General features: G+C 44.0%; 1 protein-coding gene across 7 annotated transcripts in view; it reads left to right on the top strand.

The window, feature by feature from the left end:
* Nucleotides 1-15,673, top strand: part of ADGRB1 (adhesion G protein-coupled receptor B1) — a 292,674-nt gene that overhangs the window by 115,111 nt on the left and 161,890 nt on the right. For all 7 annotated transcript variants that reach the window (XM_065831582.2, XM_065831583.2, XM_065831586.2 and 4 more), the window contains one exon: nucleotides 11,615-11,773. In XM_065831582.2, the coding sequence (XP_065687654.1) occupies nucleotides 11,615-11,773 (159 nt within the window). The remainder of the gene's footprint in view (nucleotides 1-11,614; nucleotides 11,774-15,673) is intronic.

Here is a 15,673-nt window from a genome sequence, read left to right as displayed (position 1 = left end):
GAAGGGACATAACAGGCATGTGTGAGTAATCCCTCTCACCATTTATAGAAAAGGTGATGACTTTGGGAACAGTTGTTTATGAATCAGGCCAAGAATTGCTTTAATCTTTATAATCCAGCTTCTCTAAGGGATCTGTGAGTGAACTGCTGTGCCTGCAGTCTCTTTTATTGTGCCACAATTTGAGATTGCCAGCAACAATGCTAATGACTCATGCAACCACCACACCTTAGCATCAATGTCAAAAGATCAATATTAACCTCTTAATTATCATGTTGATCAAGACTGATGATATTGATTTCTTAACCCTGATGCTCAGGCACACTGTACCATGTGGTCATTATCCCAGATGCAGAACTGCTGTTGCTGGCTCCTTAAACTATCATGAAGCAATTTACGGGCAACTTTTCATGGTGGTCCCAGTTGCCTGTTAGATGCACTGATGAAACCATTGTCACTGACCACGGCTGTTTGTTATATAATGAATCCCCTTCATTCATCTGCAGCCAGGATTCCCAAGGATGATCTGCTCATACTCAGATTCATGGTTCCTACCTTAAACAGCGACAGATTCAAAGAAACATGTTTCCAAAATGCTCAAATTATTTTGAACATCCAATAATGCTCAATTGATGGTAATACTGACTGTTCAGCATCAAATAAATCAGAGACCCTGCAAAGACCAGGCAGTGAAAGATTTCTTGAGCAACTTCAAGATTTATGATACTAAGGATCTGATCATCTACTAGTCGGTCCACTGCATCTGGTGTATCAGAGGAGAGATACTTTTTGTGAAAAATGACTGGCAATAGGATATGAGGCTTTTCAGAGGCTCATATCGTACTTTGCATGACCTTCAGAGACCTGTGTGAAGGTCAAAACTTGCATTTCTTTCCCGTTCATGATTGCATACAGAGAAAGATTTGGCCCTGTATGCTACACAGTGTCTCTAAATTGTGTGCACGTCCTTTGTTACTGCTGATATTTACCAATCATGTACAAACTCAGAGCAAACTCTGCCTATGCCAAGACTGCATCCAGTAGAAAATTCAGGGTTTTAGCTTAAGCTGATCTTTTGCATCCTACAGAACATGAAAACCTTTAAAGATTTCCTTTTTTTTAAACACCTTAGGGAACAGAGGTTCAGGAGGGAAATTCTTTCCCAACACAGTGAGGTTTAGAGTGGAAAACTCCCTCCCCTTCCCATTATGGTCCAAAGACCCCAAATTCCTGAAAAAGAGAAAGATGCTGCATCTCTCTGCCTGTTTTGAAGTTGTGGTTTGCTCACTTGGGAGCTTAGGATCTGGCAGAGGAAAGTAAAAGACAGATTCATTTCTCATCTTCATGACTTGTCCTGGAGCAGTAACCCCATCACTTACCCTGAGACTGCAGACATATCTCTACATTATTTCCTCCTGTCATTGTCAAGGCTGAGACTGGATTCTACCATGCCCAAACTGGTCCCAGGCGTTAATCCATAGTGTCACTGCTGCTCCCAGTGGGAGTGGTCAGCCCAATAAACAATCTCAGATGTTCACCAGTACGATGCAATTTCTGCTCCCGAACAATCCAGTTCAGACAGCATCTCTCCCAAGGGCTGTTTTAGCTGTTTTCGGACACTGCTGGGTATCTTTTCTCAGCAAAGTGATCTCCTGAGCTTCCTGGGTATGCAGTCCTTATTGACCCCCAACTTTGGTTCCCAGATAAGCTCCTCTCTGCTCTACATTCTAACCCATTAGACACACACCAGCATTTAACTCCCCTGCATATTTTCACTCACTTTGCCCAAGTGGTACATGACTTGACCATTCTCTCTGTCCACCTCTTCATGAGGGGACTTAACAAGAGATAAAGACAAACTACACACAGAGACAAGCCTAAATCCTGTTCTCTTCTGCAATGAAAAACATGTGTCAGAGGACGAGTAGGTAGAGGTAACCTCTGCCCAGCAAGGCAGCCAGGATTAGCATCTTCCCACTGCAGGATGAGCGTAACCGACAGCTTTGCGAAGGAGAGGACACCGAAGAGAGAAATGCCTGCTGACAACTTGCTTGTTCGCCAGCCTTCCTCAGAGGTGTGCACACACACCGAACGCTTTCATGTGGTTTTCAACCGCCTTCATTCCCCTTCTGGGCAAAATCCTTGTTACTGACATCTCCGTGTGAAGAGGGTTTGGCTGTGCGTATCAAAACGTCATTAAATATTTGGTTTAATAACTGCCAAGGCGGCTGCCTCAGCATTGCGCTGGAGTTTGCGTTTCTGGCTCTGTCTCGGGAGCAGTTAGTGGAGCCAGGAGTGCTGTGAGCCACGAATAGTGTCTGCAGAGCGACATTGCCTTGGCAAAACTGCTCTGAGAAGGGGGACACTTGGCTCCTGGATTGTCCTCCTGGCTGATTTACTTTACATCCTCCTGTAATATGCTTACCTTAAGAAAATTTAACTCCTGTCTATGCTGTACAGCAGATGTCCTGTGATACTGCAGGCAAGCCTTTTAACTTTCCAACCCCTCTCTGGTACATCTTGCAGAGGCAATAGTAGCAAAGAGAAATGTGTTGTAGCTCATGGAGGGTTGAGAAATTGCGGTCTTGGGGACCATAGAAATCCTTCAGCTGGAAATGCTGTTCAGGAAACAAGCTGAAATTACATGTAGCTTGCAAAGCTCTGGCTGTTACAACATGTCACTGCATTTATGTGATTATGTAATGCTCTGCAAGTGCTGTATACCTTTTATAAAAGGTGAAAACACCTTTGGGGGAACCAAGACCCCTCAAACCAGGTCAAATGGAACATGAAAGGAAATTTTACAAATGCCCCTGTTTGATTTCCTTTTTAAAGGAGCTTTTATGAAAATAGATAGTGACACTCATATCAGGAGAGGTTTCAGTCAACTTGGGCTGCACAGCTAGATTTTAATGTGTTCATATATTTCTCACCATACAGAGGCACGCATGTGTCTATGCTAATATGTCCCCCCTGTGCTTTGCACCAGGGTCTGCAATAACTTGAAGAAGCAAATATTGTGTGAACTCAGCTCTGATGTGATTTATACAGTATCAGAGAGGTTCAGGGCGGGAAAGCATTTCATTCCTCCCCGGGGGTGCATGCTGAATTTTTCTTCACAAGTCTGTTCTCTGATATTTTGCCTGCTCTGCTTTGAAATAAGTTAAGTGATTAGGCCTCTACGGCTTTCTTAGTGGAAGACTTTTCCACAATCTTATTTGATCTCCTGCTCCAGACTAAACATTCCCTTTCTCATTTCCCTGCCCACCTCCCCCAGTACTTCCACATAAATAATCTCTCTTTATCCCTAGTGTTTCATTTGCAGGGATTCATGTAATAAGCACAGCTTTATGCTGGGTTTCTTTGAAAGCTGAGCACTGTGGCCTCATTTCCATCCCCCTTAAGTGATACTAAGAACAGGGGGAGACTGAAACTGGTCCTATAATGTTTGACCAAATTGGGCCTCGTTATCTTCATTTGCAGGGATTTGTGAATGTTATGGAAATCAATGACAGCTTTGGCCACTCAGCAGCTTTGAAGACCACATCACTTCTTTGGGTATCCAGAAATGAGGGATCTGAGCAGCTTTTTGATTTGTGGTGGGGAATACTGGCTTGACCTTGAGCTGTATGTGCTCTGAGTACATCTCTGTGAAAGAGAGTGACAGTGATTAAGGCAGGAAGAAGCCGAGCAACTGGAAAAGCACTTGAAACCATCTTGTTGACCGTATCAGGTGTCTTTCAGCCCAATATCTTCTCATTAACCATGACCACCAAGGGAAAAGAGCAGAAGACAAGCATATAGCATCTTTCCACCCTTCAGCATCTTGCAGCCCAGAGACTGTCTGAGCAAAAGCTGCTGTCTTTGCATCTAATAGTATTTGATGGGCTTCTCTTTCGTACATTTCCCTAGTTACTTTTTGTACTTGTAGAAACTTTGGTACCTTTTGCACGCTGCGACAAGCATTGCACAGCTTGACAGTGCTCTGTGTCTACAAATTCTGTCCTTCACTGGTTTTACACCTGCCTCCTGCTAGTTTCATTTGACACCCCTCAATTTGAATACTGGAAAAGAAAATGAACAGCCATTCCCTGGCTACCATACCCTCGCCACTCATGAACTTTTATTGTATCTTCATCTTTTCCTCATCCCCACCATCTCCTTTCCCGGGACATGAGTCCTAATGCGTTGTTATGGTTGTTGTTAATATAAAATTTGTCAGATGTAAACACACACATCATAGAAAAGATGATTCTGGCTGTGCAGGTCAGTGTACCTGTCTTGGATTTCCCTTATCGACTCACTTGCTAGCTTAGCTTGAAGTTTGCTAGTACGGATGCATGCAGCAGCCTTGATCTCTTCCCTTCTGCTCTACCCCTGAGCATCCCAAAGAAAGTTTTATCCACTCCAGACTTTCATCCCCATCTCTTTTTTTCATAGGACAAAAGATCCTATAGCTCTTTAGAAAGGGGTTTTCATGGCATTATCAAGACTGTCTTTCATGATGACGCACAATAATCAGTTTCATTTGCTGAATCTCTTTCCTTAGAAATTACTCCTTGTGCGTGGTCCATTTTCACTCAATATATTTCCAAGATACCTCTGCCTATCATGTTTTTTTGATCATCTCTGGGTCTTTGTTTTTAATTGAATTTGTCATTAGCCAGATAACCTCATGATACATGGCGTGGATGTTGGGCAGGAGGGCCTACTTAGCCTCAATCTTTTTGGTTTTGTTTTGGTTTGTTTTTTTTCTCATTCCATCAATAATGGAGGTGTCAAGTTCATAGGTCATTCATCAAAAGCTTTGGTATCTGAAAGAGGAAGGAGCTGGAATGAATGATTTTGCTTTTTAGGGAACTTGAGGGGTCAGTTTTGATATTACTGAGCATAATATGCAAAACAGCAATGTGCTAAATGGGATTTATTTTTGAAAGGGCAGAAAATGAACCACTGGAGCAACTCACTTGTGCTGCCAGAGACTTTCATCACAAGGGGCAGGAGGAGGGAACATCTTCCAGAAAGACTTTTTTTCCTTTCTTCCACAGAAGTAACAAAGTGAATGCGTGACTCTCCAGGGAAAGATCACTGTTTTGTATAATAGAGGGTTGTCTTCAAAATTATCCCTTCTGGACTTGTTCTTTCCCAGCACAGTAAGAAAGGAGAGTGATAAAACCCAATGGAGCAACTCTCTCTCTTTCCCCATTGTATAACATATTTAACTTTCAGATGTTATAAAACAATCTTACTCTCAATCCCCTTTCACCATCCTTCCCCTTATTTGCATAAGAAATAACTTTTTTTTTTTTTTTTTTTTAATTCATTTACAAACCACTGCATGTTCTCAGGCCTTCAGATACTGTGATATAAGGACCACTACACATCCTTCCAGAGGTAGCACACAGAACTGTGGTAGCTTTATTTAGTCTCGGCATGTTTTTCAGACACAAGGTGTCCTGGCCTGATGAGTCCAAGAGAGCTCAACAACAAGTATCTGCAGCTGGGGTCAGTGGGAGGCTAAATTAAAAAAAAAAAAAATCAAAAAGCAAAATCAGAGATGGATGTAGTGTGTCAGCAAAGACCCTTTTGCTGTGATCTATTGATTGTTTTGTGTTGATTCCTTAGTTTTTTGCTGTTGTCGCTGCCATCTAATTTAAGGCATTGCAGTTAAATTAGAAGGCATGATTGACTGACTGGCATCTGAGACACATCACAGCTGTCAGCTGCAAGGATAAACTCTGAATCAGGATGCAAATCTTCCCAAAGATCAAGGGTGTTTGGACGAGGCGTCTAAATGGAGCTCTCTCATTTAATTTGTACTAGGAAAGACCTATTCTATTGGCATCTCTACTTTAGATTCTGAACCAGAAATACTAAATATGAACTTGCCAGCTGATTCTGACCATCTTGAAATTTTCTTCATTTAACTGTGGAGAATTAGAATCCACTGGATCAGCCTAGGATGAAAAGTAATATGTTTTAGTACGTGATCATGTTAAGAACTGACCGAAGAGGATCAAAAAGCCCTTTAGAAACTGGATTAAAGGCCTCCCTTAATGACAGTTCCTGTGGCACTCAAAATGGTCCCATGAGCAGCAGCCTCATGTGCAGCAGCCACCTTCACAAAACTCATTCTAGAAGATAGGACTGTTCTCAAAAAAATAAAAAATACAAGACAAACCTTGCTATATGATTGAGGTGATAGCTGTTGGTTGTGATGGAGACCTCTAGAGATGGAGGCGTGAGCCACAGCTACTCCAATTAAAGGAGAAAAAGAGCAAAGTGAGAAGGGCCTGCAGTTCTGCAAGGCTGCAGCTGAGCAAAACTTTGCTAAGTGGGAGCAGGTTGGGTGTGTGACCTTCACAGAAGTCTGTGCCTTTGAAAAGCAAAATCCTTCATGAAGCAGTTGCAGCAGACTCATTATTTCTGGATTAAGGACAGATGGCAACTCAACCTGCATTGATCAGTGGGCTGCGGCAGTTTGTTGAGAGCTGATGAAACAGGACTCCAGGGGCAAAAGGCAATGTCTGCAAAGGGTCCCATTAACTTTGGTGGGATTCCATCTTGTATTTTGCATTAGTTACTTGCTTCTTGGAATCGGCGAGGTCTCCTTCAACCCCATGTTTGAAATGTAAAAAGGGGCAGAACAGGGAATTGTGTGGCAGACAGGTGAGAATTTGCACCAGTACAGGTTAGGGGTTGACCCTCTGGAAAACAGCATTGTGAAGAAGAACCTGGGAGTGCTGGTTGACAACAGGTTGACCATGAGCCAGTAATGTGCCCTAGTGGCCAAGAAGGCAAACGGTACCTGGGGTGTGTTAAGAAAAGCTTGACAACTCTTCGCTGGTGAGGCTGCATTTGGAGTACTGCGTCCAGTTCTGGGCTCCCCAGTTTAAGAAGGACAAGGAATTACTGGAGGGAGTCCAGCAGAGAGCTACAAAGAGAATTAGGTGTCTTGAGCATCTTTCTAATGAGGAGAGACTGAGAGAGCTGGATCTGTTCAGCCTAGAGAAGGCTGAGAGGGCATCTTATCAATGCTGATAAGTATCTCCAGAGTGGGTATCAAGATGATGGACCAGATTCTTTTCAGTGGTGTCCAATGATGGGATGAGAGGCAACAGGCACAGACTGAAGCATTGGAGGTTCCATCTAAACACAGGGAGAAACTTCTTTACTTTGAGGTGCCAGAGCACTCGACCAGGCTGCCCAGAGAGGTTGTGGAGTCTCCTTCTCTGGAGACATTCACGACCCACCTGGACATATTCCTGTGCGATCTGCTCTGGGTGACACTGCTTTAGCAGGTGTGTTGGACTAGATGATCTTCAGAGGTCCTCTCCAACCCCAACCATTCTGTAATTCTGTGATTTCTTGTAAGATGTGGAGTCCCTGAGTTTCATTGCAGCTCAACAAGTCACTCCGGATCAACTGAGTTATGGGCATGTATGCATTCACTGCAGTGACAAAATCCCACTCATGTCTCTTCTCCAGCATCTGCATTGGGCTAAAAGAATCTGTGTGTTGCCACAGCTCAGCTGCTCCATGGCCATGATAGCTTCTTCAGTTGTTACCCAGCCATCTCTTTCTGCCAGCAACATGCTTTCAAGTCCTGGGCAGAAGAACAAAGTGTTTTACTTGTGGCACAGCATTTTTGTCCCTCCTCAAAGTCTGGATGGGTATAACTTCATATAATAGGCCTTTAGCCGCTTGTTTACAGCACCACTAAAAGAGACAAATCACTTGAAATAGCGAATGACTAGACCCAGGAAAAGAAGGGAGATTTCAAAAGGTTTATCTGTCAGCCTATAAACAGGATAAATAACATGCAGTATTTCATTTGTCAGGACCATGGGACAACCTGATAATAAAAAGGACTACTCCATAAACTGGGGAATACCTTTGTCTTGGCTATAAATGCCTTTGTTGATTTAATAAGTGTTCTGGTACTTCTACTCTAGCTTCTCTTTAGTACGCACAAATAGGATGGAAACTGAGGAATAAGGAGAGGAAGGAAGTTATCTGTGCTCAGCTTCATAAAAAAGATTTCATTCAATTTAAGGGCTTGAGATCATGATGGTTTTTATCTTATTTTGACTCGTTCTCCCATTGCTGCTGACAAGCAGAGTAAGAAGTCAAAAACTGGAACCTACACTATCCTCCACTCTTTCCTGTAGTGAGACCAGGCAGCATCTATTTCTATTTATTTTGGGGGGTTTAATGTCTCATAATAGGTTACACCCTGAAATGCAGACCTGTTTGAATAACTCATCATCAAACTGGAGACATTATGACAGGCAATCAGTTTGGCTAGCAAGCCTGTATTTTACCTACAAACACAATATAAAATGAGCTTTTCAGGCACTGGAGCAATTATGCATTTTGACTCAAAAAGCATTGCAAGCAAATTAAATCACAAGCCTAGCCAAGGTTTGCGTGAAGTTGCTTTTTCCCTTCCCCAGCCCCACTCCTAATTTGCAAGGGAGTGAGAGTAAAGAAAGACATCCTCAAAAGGGCAAGCAAGGAGTTGATTAGTTCCTAAATGTGTCTGGTTACAGATATCCTATCGATCAGCTGAAGCAAAGTATCAGGATACTTGCCATTATGCCAATGGCCTCTGTCGCAACTGAAACACAATCTGTCTCCCATCAGGAAAGAGGAGAGACAAACCTGTTTCCCTGTGCTGTTCAGAAAAGGAACCAGCAGAGAATGTGACTTTCAAGCAAAAGACAGTCTTCCTCAAGGTCAAATATTTATTGTGTGCCAATAACAACTCCATCCTCCACACTGCTGCCAGGATCTCTGAGCATCTTCACTAGCCTGTGTTTCCACCCTGCTCTGTTTTCCCATGATATCCCCATTACTGAGTATCTAAGCAACTTCCACTGCATTCAGCAGAGGGAATGATGTTGAGCATGTGTTTATTCTCACACTGTCTTGGGAGAAAAAATTAGATACAGCTAGGCTGGTGATAGTAGACTATCCCTGTTTTGGGAGTAGAAACAGAACTTCACAGTGTTACGCTATGGAGACAAATGAGTATCCGCAAGGGGGTGCTGGTAATGTACCCGTGTTGTGATCTGGCACCTAACTGGGCTGTTGAAGACCCTCATTTTTCCAGAAAGGTCTGGTTTCCTACCTGGGGTATGTAGGGAGCAGTGGAGTCCACAGATCAGGGGACAGTCATATTCTCTGTTGCCTCATAAACAGCAATACAGGGAGGCTGAGTCAGCTGAAATGGATCGTTTGCATCTCTAAATCTCCAGCTATTGGTGAAAAAAAGATATTTATTTGATTTTTATTTTAAAAAGCAGCATTTGCCTTTCTCCCAATGTTTCATCTCTTTAAAAAACTACATCTTCAGCTCATTATCTTGCATGGTACATGCATTATCTGTGCATGGTACATAGCTAAATTTCTTGGACCTGAAGCATCTCCAAGGGTGGCTTTGGGTAATGAGAGAATGCACAGCAGGAAAAGCAGCCATCTGAGTGTGGCCACCTCCGGGATGAAGGACCACCTCTGCTTCTCCTCGTGAGCTGGGCAAATGATGGATCAGAAGCAGTCACCAGCTGTTAAAAGCAGAGGCCTATTACAGAGCAGATATTAGCTTGCTTCATATGGTCAATGAGGAGCAAACTGATCACTGAGAGATGTGACAGCTTATCCATCATTTGAAGGGCCTGGATGGTGCCCTGCTGTCTTTTTACAACACAAATCCCAGCCTCGCTGGGCTCCCTGTGGGTGCTCTGTTGCAATGCTTTGGACTGTGAGAGGAAAGCCAGATTGAGATGGTCTTCACAGTCTATCCTGTCATCAACATTTATGGTCTTCCCACCAGGGCCAGTTGCTCTTGGCAGCAAGTTGGAAAGATTCAGGCTGAAGAAGGCTGCAGAGACTCAGCATTCGCCTTCTGCAAGTGGCAAGATCATCCCTGCAGCAAGGGGCTTGCTGGCTCCATCAGCTTGCAGGGCTGTAGCTGGTACAAGGAGGAAAGCTGCATGTTGCTGGCACCAACTCTGAACATAGAATCACAGAATCACAGAATCACAGAATCATAGAATCATAGAGTTATAGAATAGTTTGGGTTGGAAGGGACCTTCAAAGTTCCTCTAGTCTGATCCTTGCCCATGAGCAGGGACATCTTCACCCAGATCAGGTTGCTCAGAGCCCTGTCCAGCCATGTCTCCAGGGATGGGGCATCCACCCCCTCTCTCTGCAACCTGGGCCAGTGTTTCACCACACTCAGTTAAAAGAACTTCTTCCTCATGTCTGGCCTGAATCTTCCCTTCTTTGCTTTAAAACCATTACTCCTTGTCTTGTCACAACAGGCCCTACTATAAAGTCTGTACCCATCTTTCTTATAAGCCCCCTTTAAGTACTGAAATGCCACAATAAGGTCTCCCCAAAGCCTTTCCTTCTCTAGGCTGAACACCCCAAGTCTCTCAGCCTGTTCTCCCAGCAGAGCTGTTCCAGCCTCAGATCATTTCTGTGGCTCCTCTGGCCCCTGTCCAACAGGTCCATGTCGGTCCTGTGCTGAAGGCTCCAGAGCTGGACCAGCATCGCAGGGGGGTCTCACCAGAGCAGAGTAGAGGGGCAGAATCACCTCCCTGACCTGCTGCCTACAGTCCTTTTGATGTAGCCCAAGAACTGATTTACCTTCTGGGCTGCAAGTGTACATTACCAGTTCATGTCCCATCTTTCATCCCTCAGTACCTCCATTGTGAAGGTAAGCCGAAAAAGCACTTTCACCTTATGGTTCTCGCAGATTGCTCCCTTTGGTTGCTGCAAAGGTGCTGGAGGGGAATATCATTCCCCCACCAGTGTTGTCCTTGAGAGCAGTGTCTCGGTGTTGGTGATGGTATCTGCAGTGTGGGGAAAAGGAGCGTCTTTTTCAGGGGCAGTGGGTGTCAGGACCCCTATCCCTTGCCAGCTCCCTTGTTCTATCTGCAGACAGACACGTGCATTTGCATGGGGAAAGAAAAAGGAGAGATAACCTCATTGATGCTGGGTGTGTATCTTGAAGTGGTTTTTGCAAGTGTCTTCTGGGGTTAGGAGGTAACAAGCACGAAAATGGGGAAACGTTTTTCTCAGAGAAGGGGACCACTTTGCTGCAGCAAGCACAGAAAGAGCTGGACTAATTAGTAATAGGGTAGGGTTTCCAGCAAGGTGAAATCCCTGTTTAGACATAAGCAAGAGTTGAAGAGAAGTCAATGAAAAGGCAATGTTCCTTCCTTCCTTCCTTCCTTCCTTCCTTCCTTCCTTCCTTCCTTCCTTCCTTCCTTCCTTCCTTCCTTCCTTCCTTCCCTCCCTCCTTCCTTCCTTCCTTCCTTCCTTCCCTCCCTCCTTCCCTCCTTCCCTCTCTCCTTCCCTCCTTCCTTCCTTCCTTCCTTCCTTCCTTCCTTCCTTCCTTCCTTCCTTCCTTCCTTCCCTCTTTCCTTCCTTCCTTTCCTACCTTTTGACTTTCTAGGCTACACTGTGCTGTCCTACTACATTAAAAGACATCCCAATTTTGGGGCTGGGCAGTGGGTACATTGCAGGGTCTGCCAGACTAGTGTTGTGTTGGCCTCCTGGGTGCTGGGCTCTCACTGAAGCTTATGGGGCTTTTCTGGATTTTGCCCAGGTGGTTGGAACCCATGGTCGGCTTGGGGCGACTGCACCAAGGACTGCGGGGGAGGCCTGCAAACCCGCATGCGAACCTGCAAACCCCTTCCTAACGAAGGTCTTGTCTGCGAGGGAGTCCTGGAGGAAGGACGGCTGTGCAATAGGAAGGCGTGCAATAGTAAGTAGAGGCATGTTTCCTTGTATGGGCACGAGTGTGTCACTCTTCTCAAAAGGAGCTTGGCCTCATCACCATAAATAATGAAGGATGCTCTAGAGGCACAGTGAAACTGCCAAAGGGTTGTGTCAGAGCAGTAAGCCCAAGGGAGCATGAGATTTCGGCTGTGCATGGCCCTGCCCTTCCTTGCCTGTCTCGTGGTCACGCATGCACATGCACACGCACACGTGCTGACACATGTCTTCTGACACACACACGCATGCAGATCCAGACCTTTACCCCAAAGAATAAGGGTTAATCCATCAGAATCTATAAGCAGGCTTACACCGAATATTTATATGCTGGTGATAGATTTGCCACTGATAGCAAAATATATATCCTTAAAGGCATTTCTTTGATATTTGGAGCCTCTCTCCTAAATAAATAAATAAAATATGCAGCTAAGAGAGATGCTAATCTTTTGTCTAAGTCCACTTTCCAGGTTAAGAACGGTGTTGTTGTCCCTCTTTTACAAAATGAAGCCTACAGGGCTAAGATATAGAGAAAGATCTGGCCGTTAGGCAGACAAAACATGGGGCCTGATCAAGGCAAAGCCTTTAGTAGATGCTCCACTCTCCTCCTGTAATGCAGCTTCTCTCCAGAGGATGGGGAACAAATTATCAACCCCAGTCAGCAGGTAGATATCGATGGCTAGAGCTGGTGACCTGCAGCACTTCCATCCCCAGTGTTTCTTTTGCCTTAGCTAAGTGGAGAGGGAGGTGAAGAGGAAAAAATAACAGCAGAAAAAGCTCAGGCCAGCAAATGCAAGCAAATGGTGATTTTTATTTCTCATTCATAGTAGAGAATGTTTGAATAACTCCTCTGACTAGTCAAATAACTAGAGAAAGTTCAGCTGTCTTCAAAGGCAAGGAAGTATCTCCTGATGAAGGAGAAGTTCAAATAGAGGGACATAAATATACTCCTCTAATAAGGGCTAAAATGATTTCATGCATTTTTTACCACTTCTATAAATTTAAATCATGTTGCAATTAGGTTATTTTTTTTTTTTTTTAATAAAACCTTCTAGTATATTGAATTTCATCTCTTTGACTCACAGTTGCTAATTTCACTCTGAGGTTTGCCCACACTAGGGAAATTTAATCCATGTCTCCCACCCTTACTGGTGACTTTGGAGTCATAACGCAGCTGTGGCTTGAGACAACAAAGGCAAGAGTGCATCCACCCATGGGCAGGGATCTGGAAGCTGGACCTGAAAGGGGGTCCAGCTGTGGGATTTGAGTGACCCGGAATGGAGCTGAAGGAAGAACCACACTGGTCTTGGTGGTTAATTCTGTGAAGGAGAAGAAGGTGGAGGTGGCATTGTGGGTGGGTAGAAGCGGCTCTGCCAGCATGGCTACACTTTAAACATGGAGACAAACGTTGCTATAGGCAAAAAACTCCTTAGAGTGCCCCTCTTACGCTGGATTTGTCCTCAGACTCTCTTTGCAGACTTCTGTCCTCATCCCTAACCCCTCATGGGACCTGTTTGGTCCCTTCACAACCCTCTTGAACTGAGGGGAGGTCCAGACTAGACACAGTTTTCCAGGTCCAGCCTCACCGGCACTGGGCAAGGAGAATAACATCTTCCCTTGATCTGCCCTAGAGGCAAAACTTCTCCATGCTAGATCTCCTGAGGTAGCTGTGGCAAAGAGTGACGAAATGGGATGGTAGGCAGCAATGGACCCTGGAAGTTTGGGTTAAGTTTCCACCTCCGCTTATTGCGCAGAGCACAACAGTGAAGGATGAATCTCTGTTTACTCACTATTTACTCACTCATCCTTTCCATAACAAAACATTCAACAAAGCTGAAGTGAAGAAAAGTCCAATTGTATCTGGAGAGGCTATGATTCAATACATTATTTAATTTGTTTTCTGTCTTCTTTCCATTGCATACCCAGTCAACTCCTGCACCAAATTGCAGCATGGTTTGTTCAGCTCATCTTATTTGGAAAGAAAGGATCCTGACCCAAATGAAAGGACCTAGTTTAGAAAGAGAGTACACCCACAGAATGTGGCAGCGCAAATAGACTCATCCTTTTGAAATAAATAAGTTAATTGTGATTAATTTTCCCGAAGGTCTCTCCACAGACAAACTGCTAAGCCTTGTTGAGATGCTTGCATACTGACAAGCTAGAAAGCATTTAAGGGAAAATATGAACAATTAATCTTTCAAGACTTGCGCAAGCACATCTTGAAGTCCACATTCTACCTCAAGATAAACCTGTAGCTCTTTTTATCTACCAAAGCTGTGCATTTGGTTCTGAACTTGCTCCTCAGCGAATTTGTCCCTTGTTTTTTTTTTGCAGCCATGCCAAAGAGAGGTGCACTTTTTGACTGAGGAAGGACTTTTAATTTTTCTGCACACAGCCTTTCCTTCTCTTTGCTATGATTTGTCACAAAACTTGAGAATATATAAAGGTAGAATAGAAATCCTTCTGTTTTAAATGTCTGTTATTGTCATACTGACTTTTGCTCATAGATTTGTTAGGGATGAGTAGGATGTTCATTCTTCCACTTGAACTGTTATTTTCCTAAGTGTTCATTATAGGTTGCAGTTAAATAGATTCTAATTACCTTTTTTTTTTTTCCTAAATTAAACAACAACAACAACAAAAAAAAAGAAAATGAAAGAAAAGAAGGAAAAAAAAAAGAAATAACTGGACAGAAGAAGATCTATAATCTCAGTAAAGCAGCAAAACAAAACAGGGATGAGCTCTTTGCTGTGTGCGTAAATAGAAACTTGTCCAAGGAAACTAATACCATTACTGAAAAGTAAAATCAGTTGCTGGTCAAGCAAGTTAGCTTAGAATGCCACAGAAATAGCCATCACCCGCAAGGGTTAATTCAATTCTTTTCTTTAACTTCTCCTTCCTTTCTTCTGCCAAAATGGCTCATAATATCATGGCTGATTAGCAAGAGTGTTTTAACTGTTAATTTGGATATCCAGAAGCAAGAAGAGATTTTAGTCTGATGCCACATCTGGGGCAGGTTCTTAGTGGGAACAACTCTGGGCACTGCCACTTAGCTCCCTGGAGCTGCTGAGATCAACTTTTGTGAAGGATCTATGAAGGCTTCACTGGTCATTTTATTTTGACTGGCTATGGCAAATGCACTAGAGCGATCCGACCCTTCTTATCATGCAGGTCCTCCCCCAAGTGGATTTTATCTGGGTCCTGTCATCCTTCCTCTTCCAGACCTGCCCCAGGTGGATCTTCAGCAGGTCTCACTGTGCATCAGTGGGAATGGTGACTCCCAGACTTTCCAAGAGGTGTGACTTTGTGCAGCTTGGTCACCAAAACATAGGTATAGCCACATGGTTCCCAGAGATGAGACTGAACTTATTGTCTGGAGGCCATAGCTTTGTTTGAAATGGGGATGGCTGAATGACTCCACAGGTGCCACTTGTATGTGGACTTCACGTTTTTCCACTTGCTTGGGCCACCACCTCTGCTGTTTCATGCAATGGAGTCTCTTGTTTGATGGTGTTCATCTGGCTAAATTTCCACAAGTATACATACCCAAGCCCAATGGCAAGTGAGTCATTTCCATAGACCAAACCCAAAGTTGCAAAACTCTGAAGTAAAACTGTAATGAAGGCTCATCTCAAACTGGAAAGGAAACTTTGTCTGGTAATAGCATCTTGGTTTGGGCAGAGCCTTTTTCATGGCAGCTGTTCAGCTCAAGAGACATAATCTGAAGGACAACATCCAGTGTTTGTTGTGACTCTGATTATTCCTTGCTAGAGGCAAAGGACTCGGTGAGATCCTCCTCTCCAGCACAGACAGGGGAGATTTCCTCCGTCTGTTGAATTTGGCCAGGAACTGCTGTTTTACAGACAGAGGAAAAAAAAAGCCAACCCAAGTG

This window comes from Patagioenas fasciata, chromosome 2 (assembly GCF_037038585.1).
Source record: "Patagioenas fasciata isolate bPatFas1 chromosome 2, bPatFas1.hap1, whole genome shotgun sequence".
Lineage (NCBI taxonomy): Eukaryota > Metazoa > Chordata > Aves > Columbiformes > Columbidae > Patagioenas > Patagioenas fasciata.
This window is presented reverse-complemented; position numbering and strand designations above follow the sequence as displayed.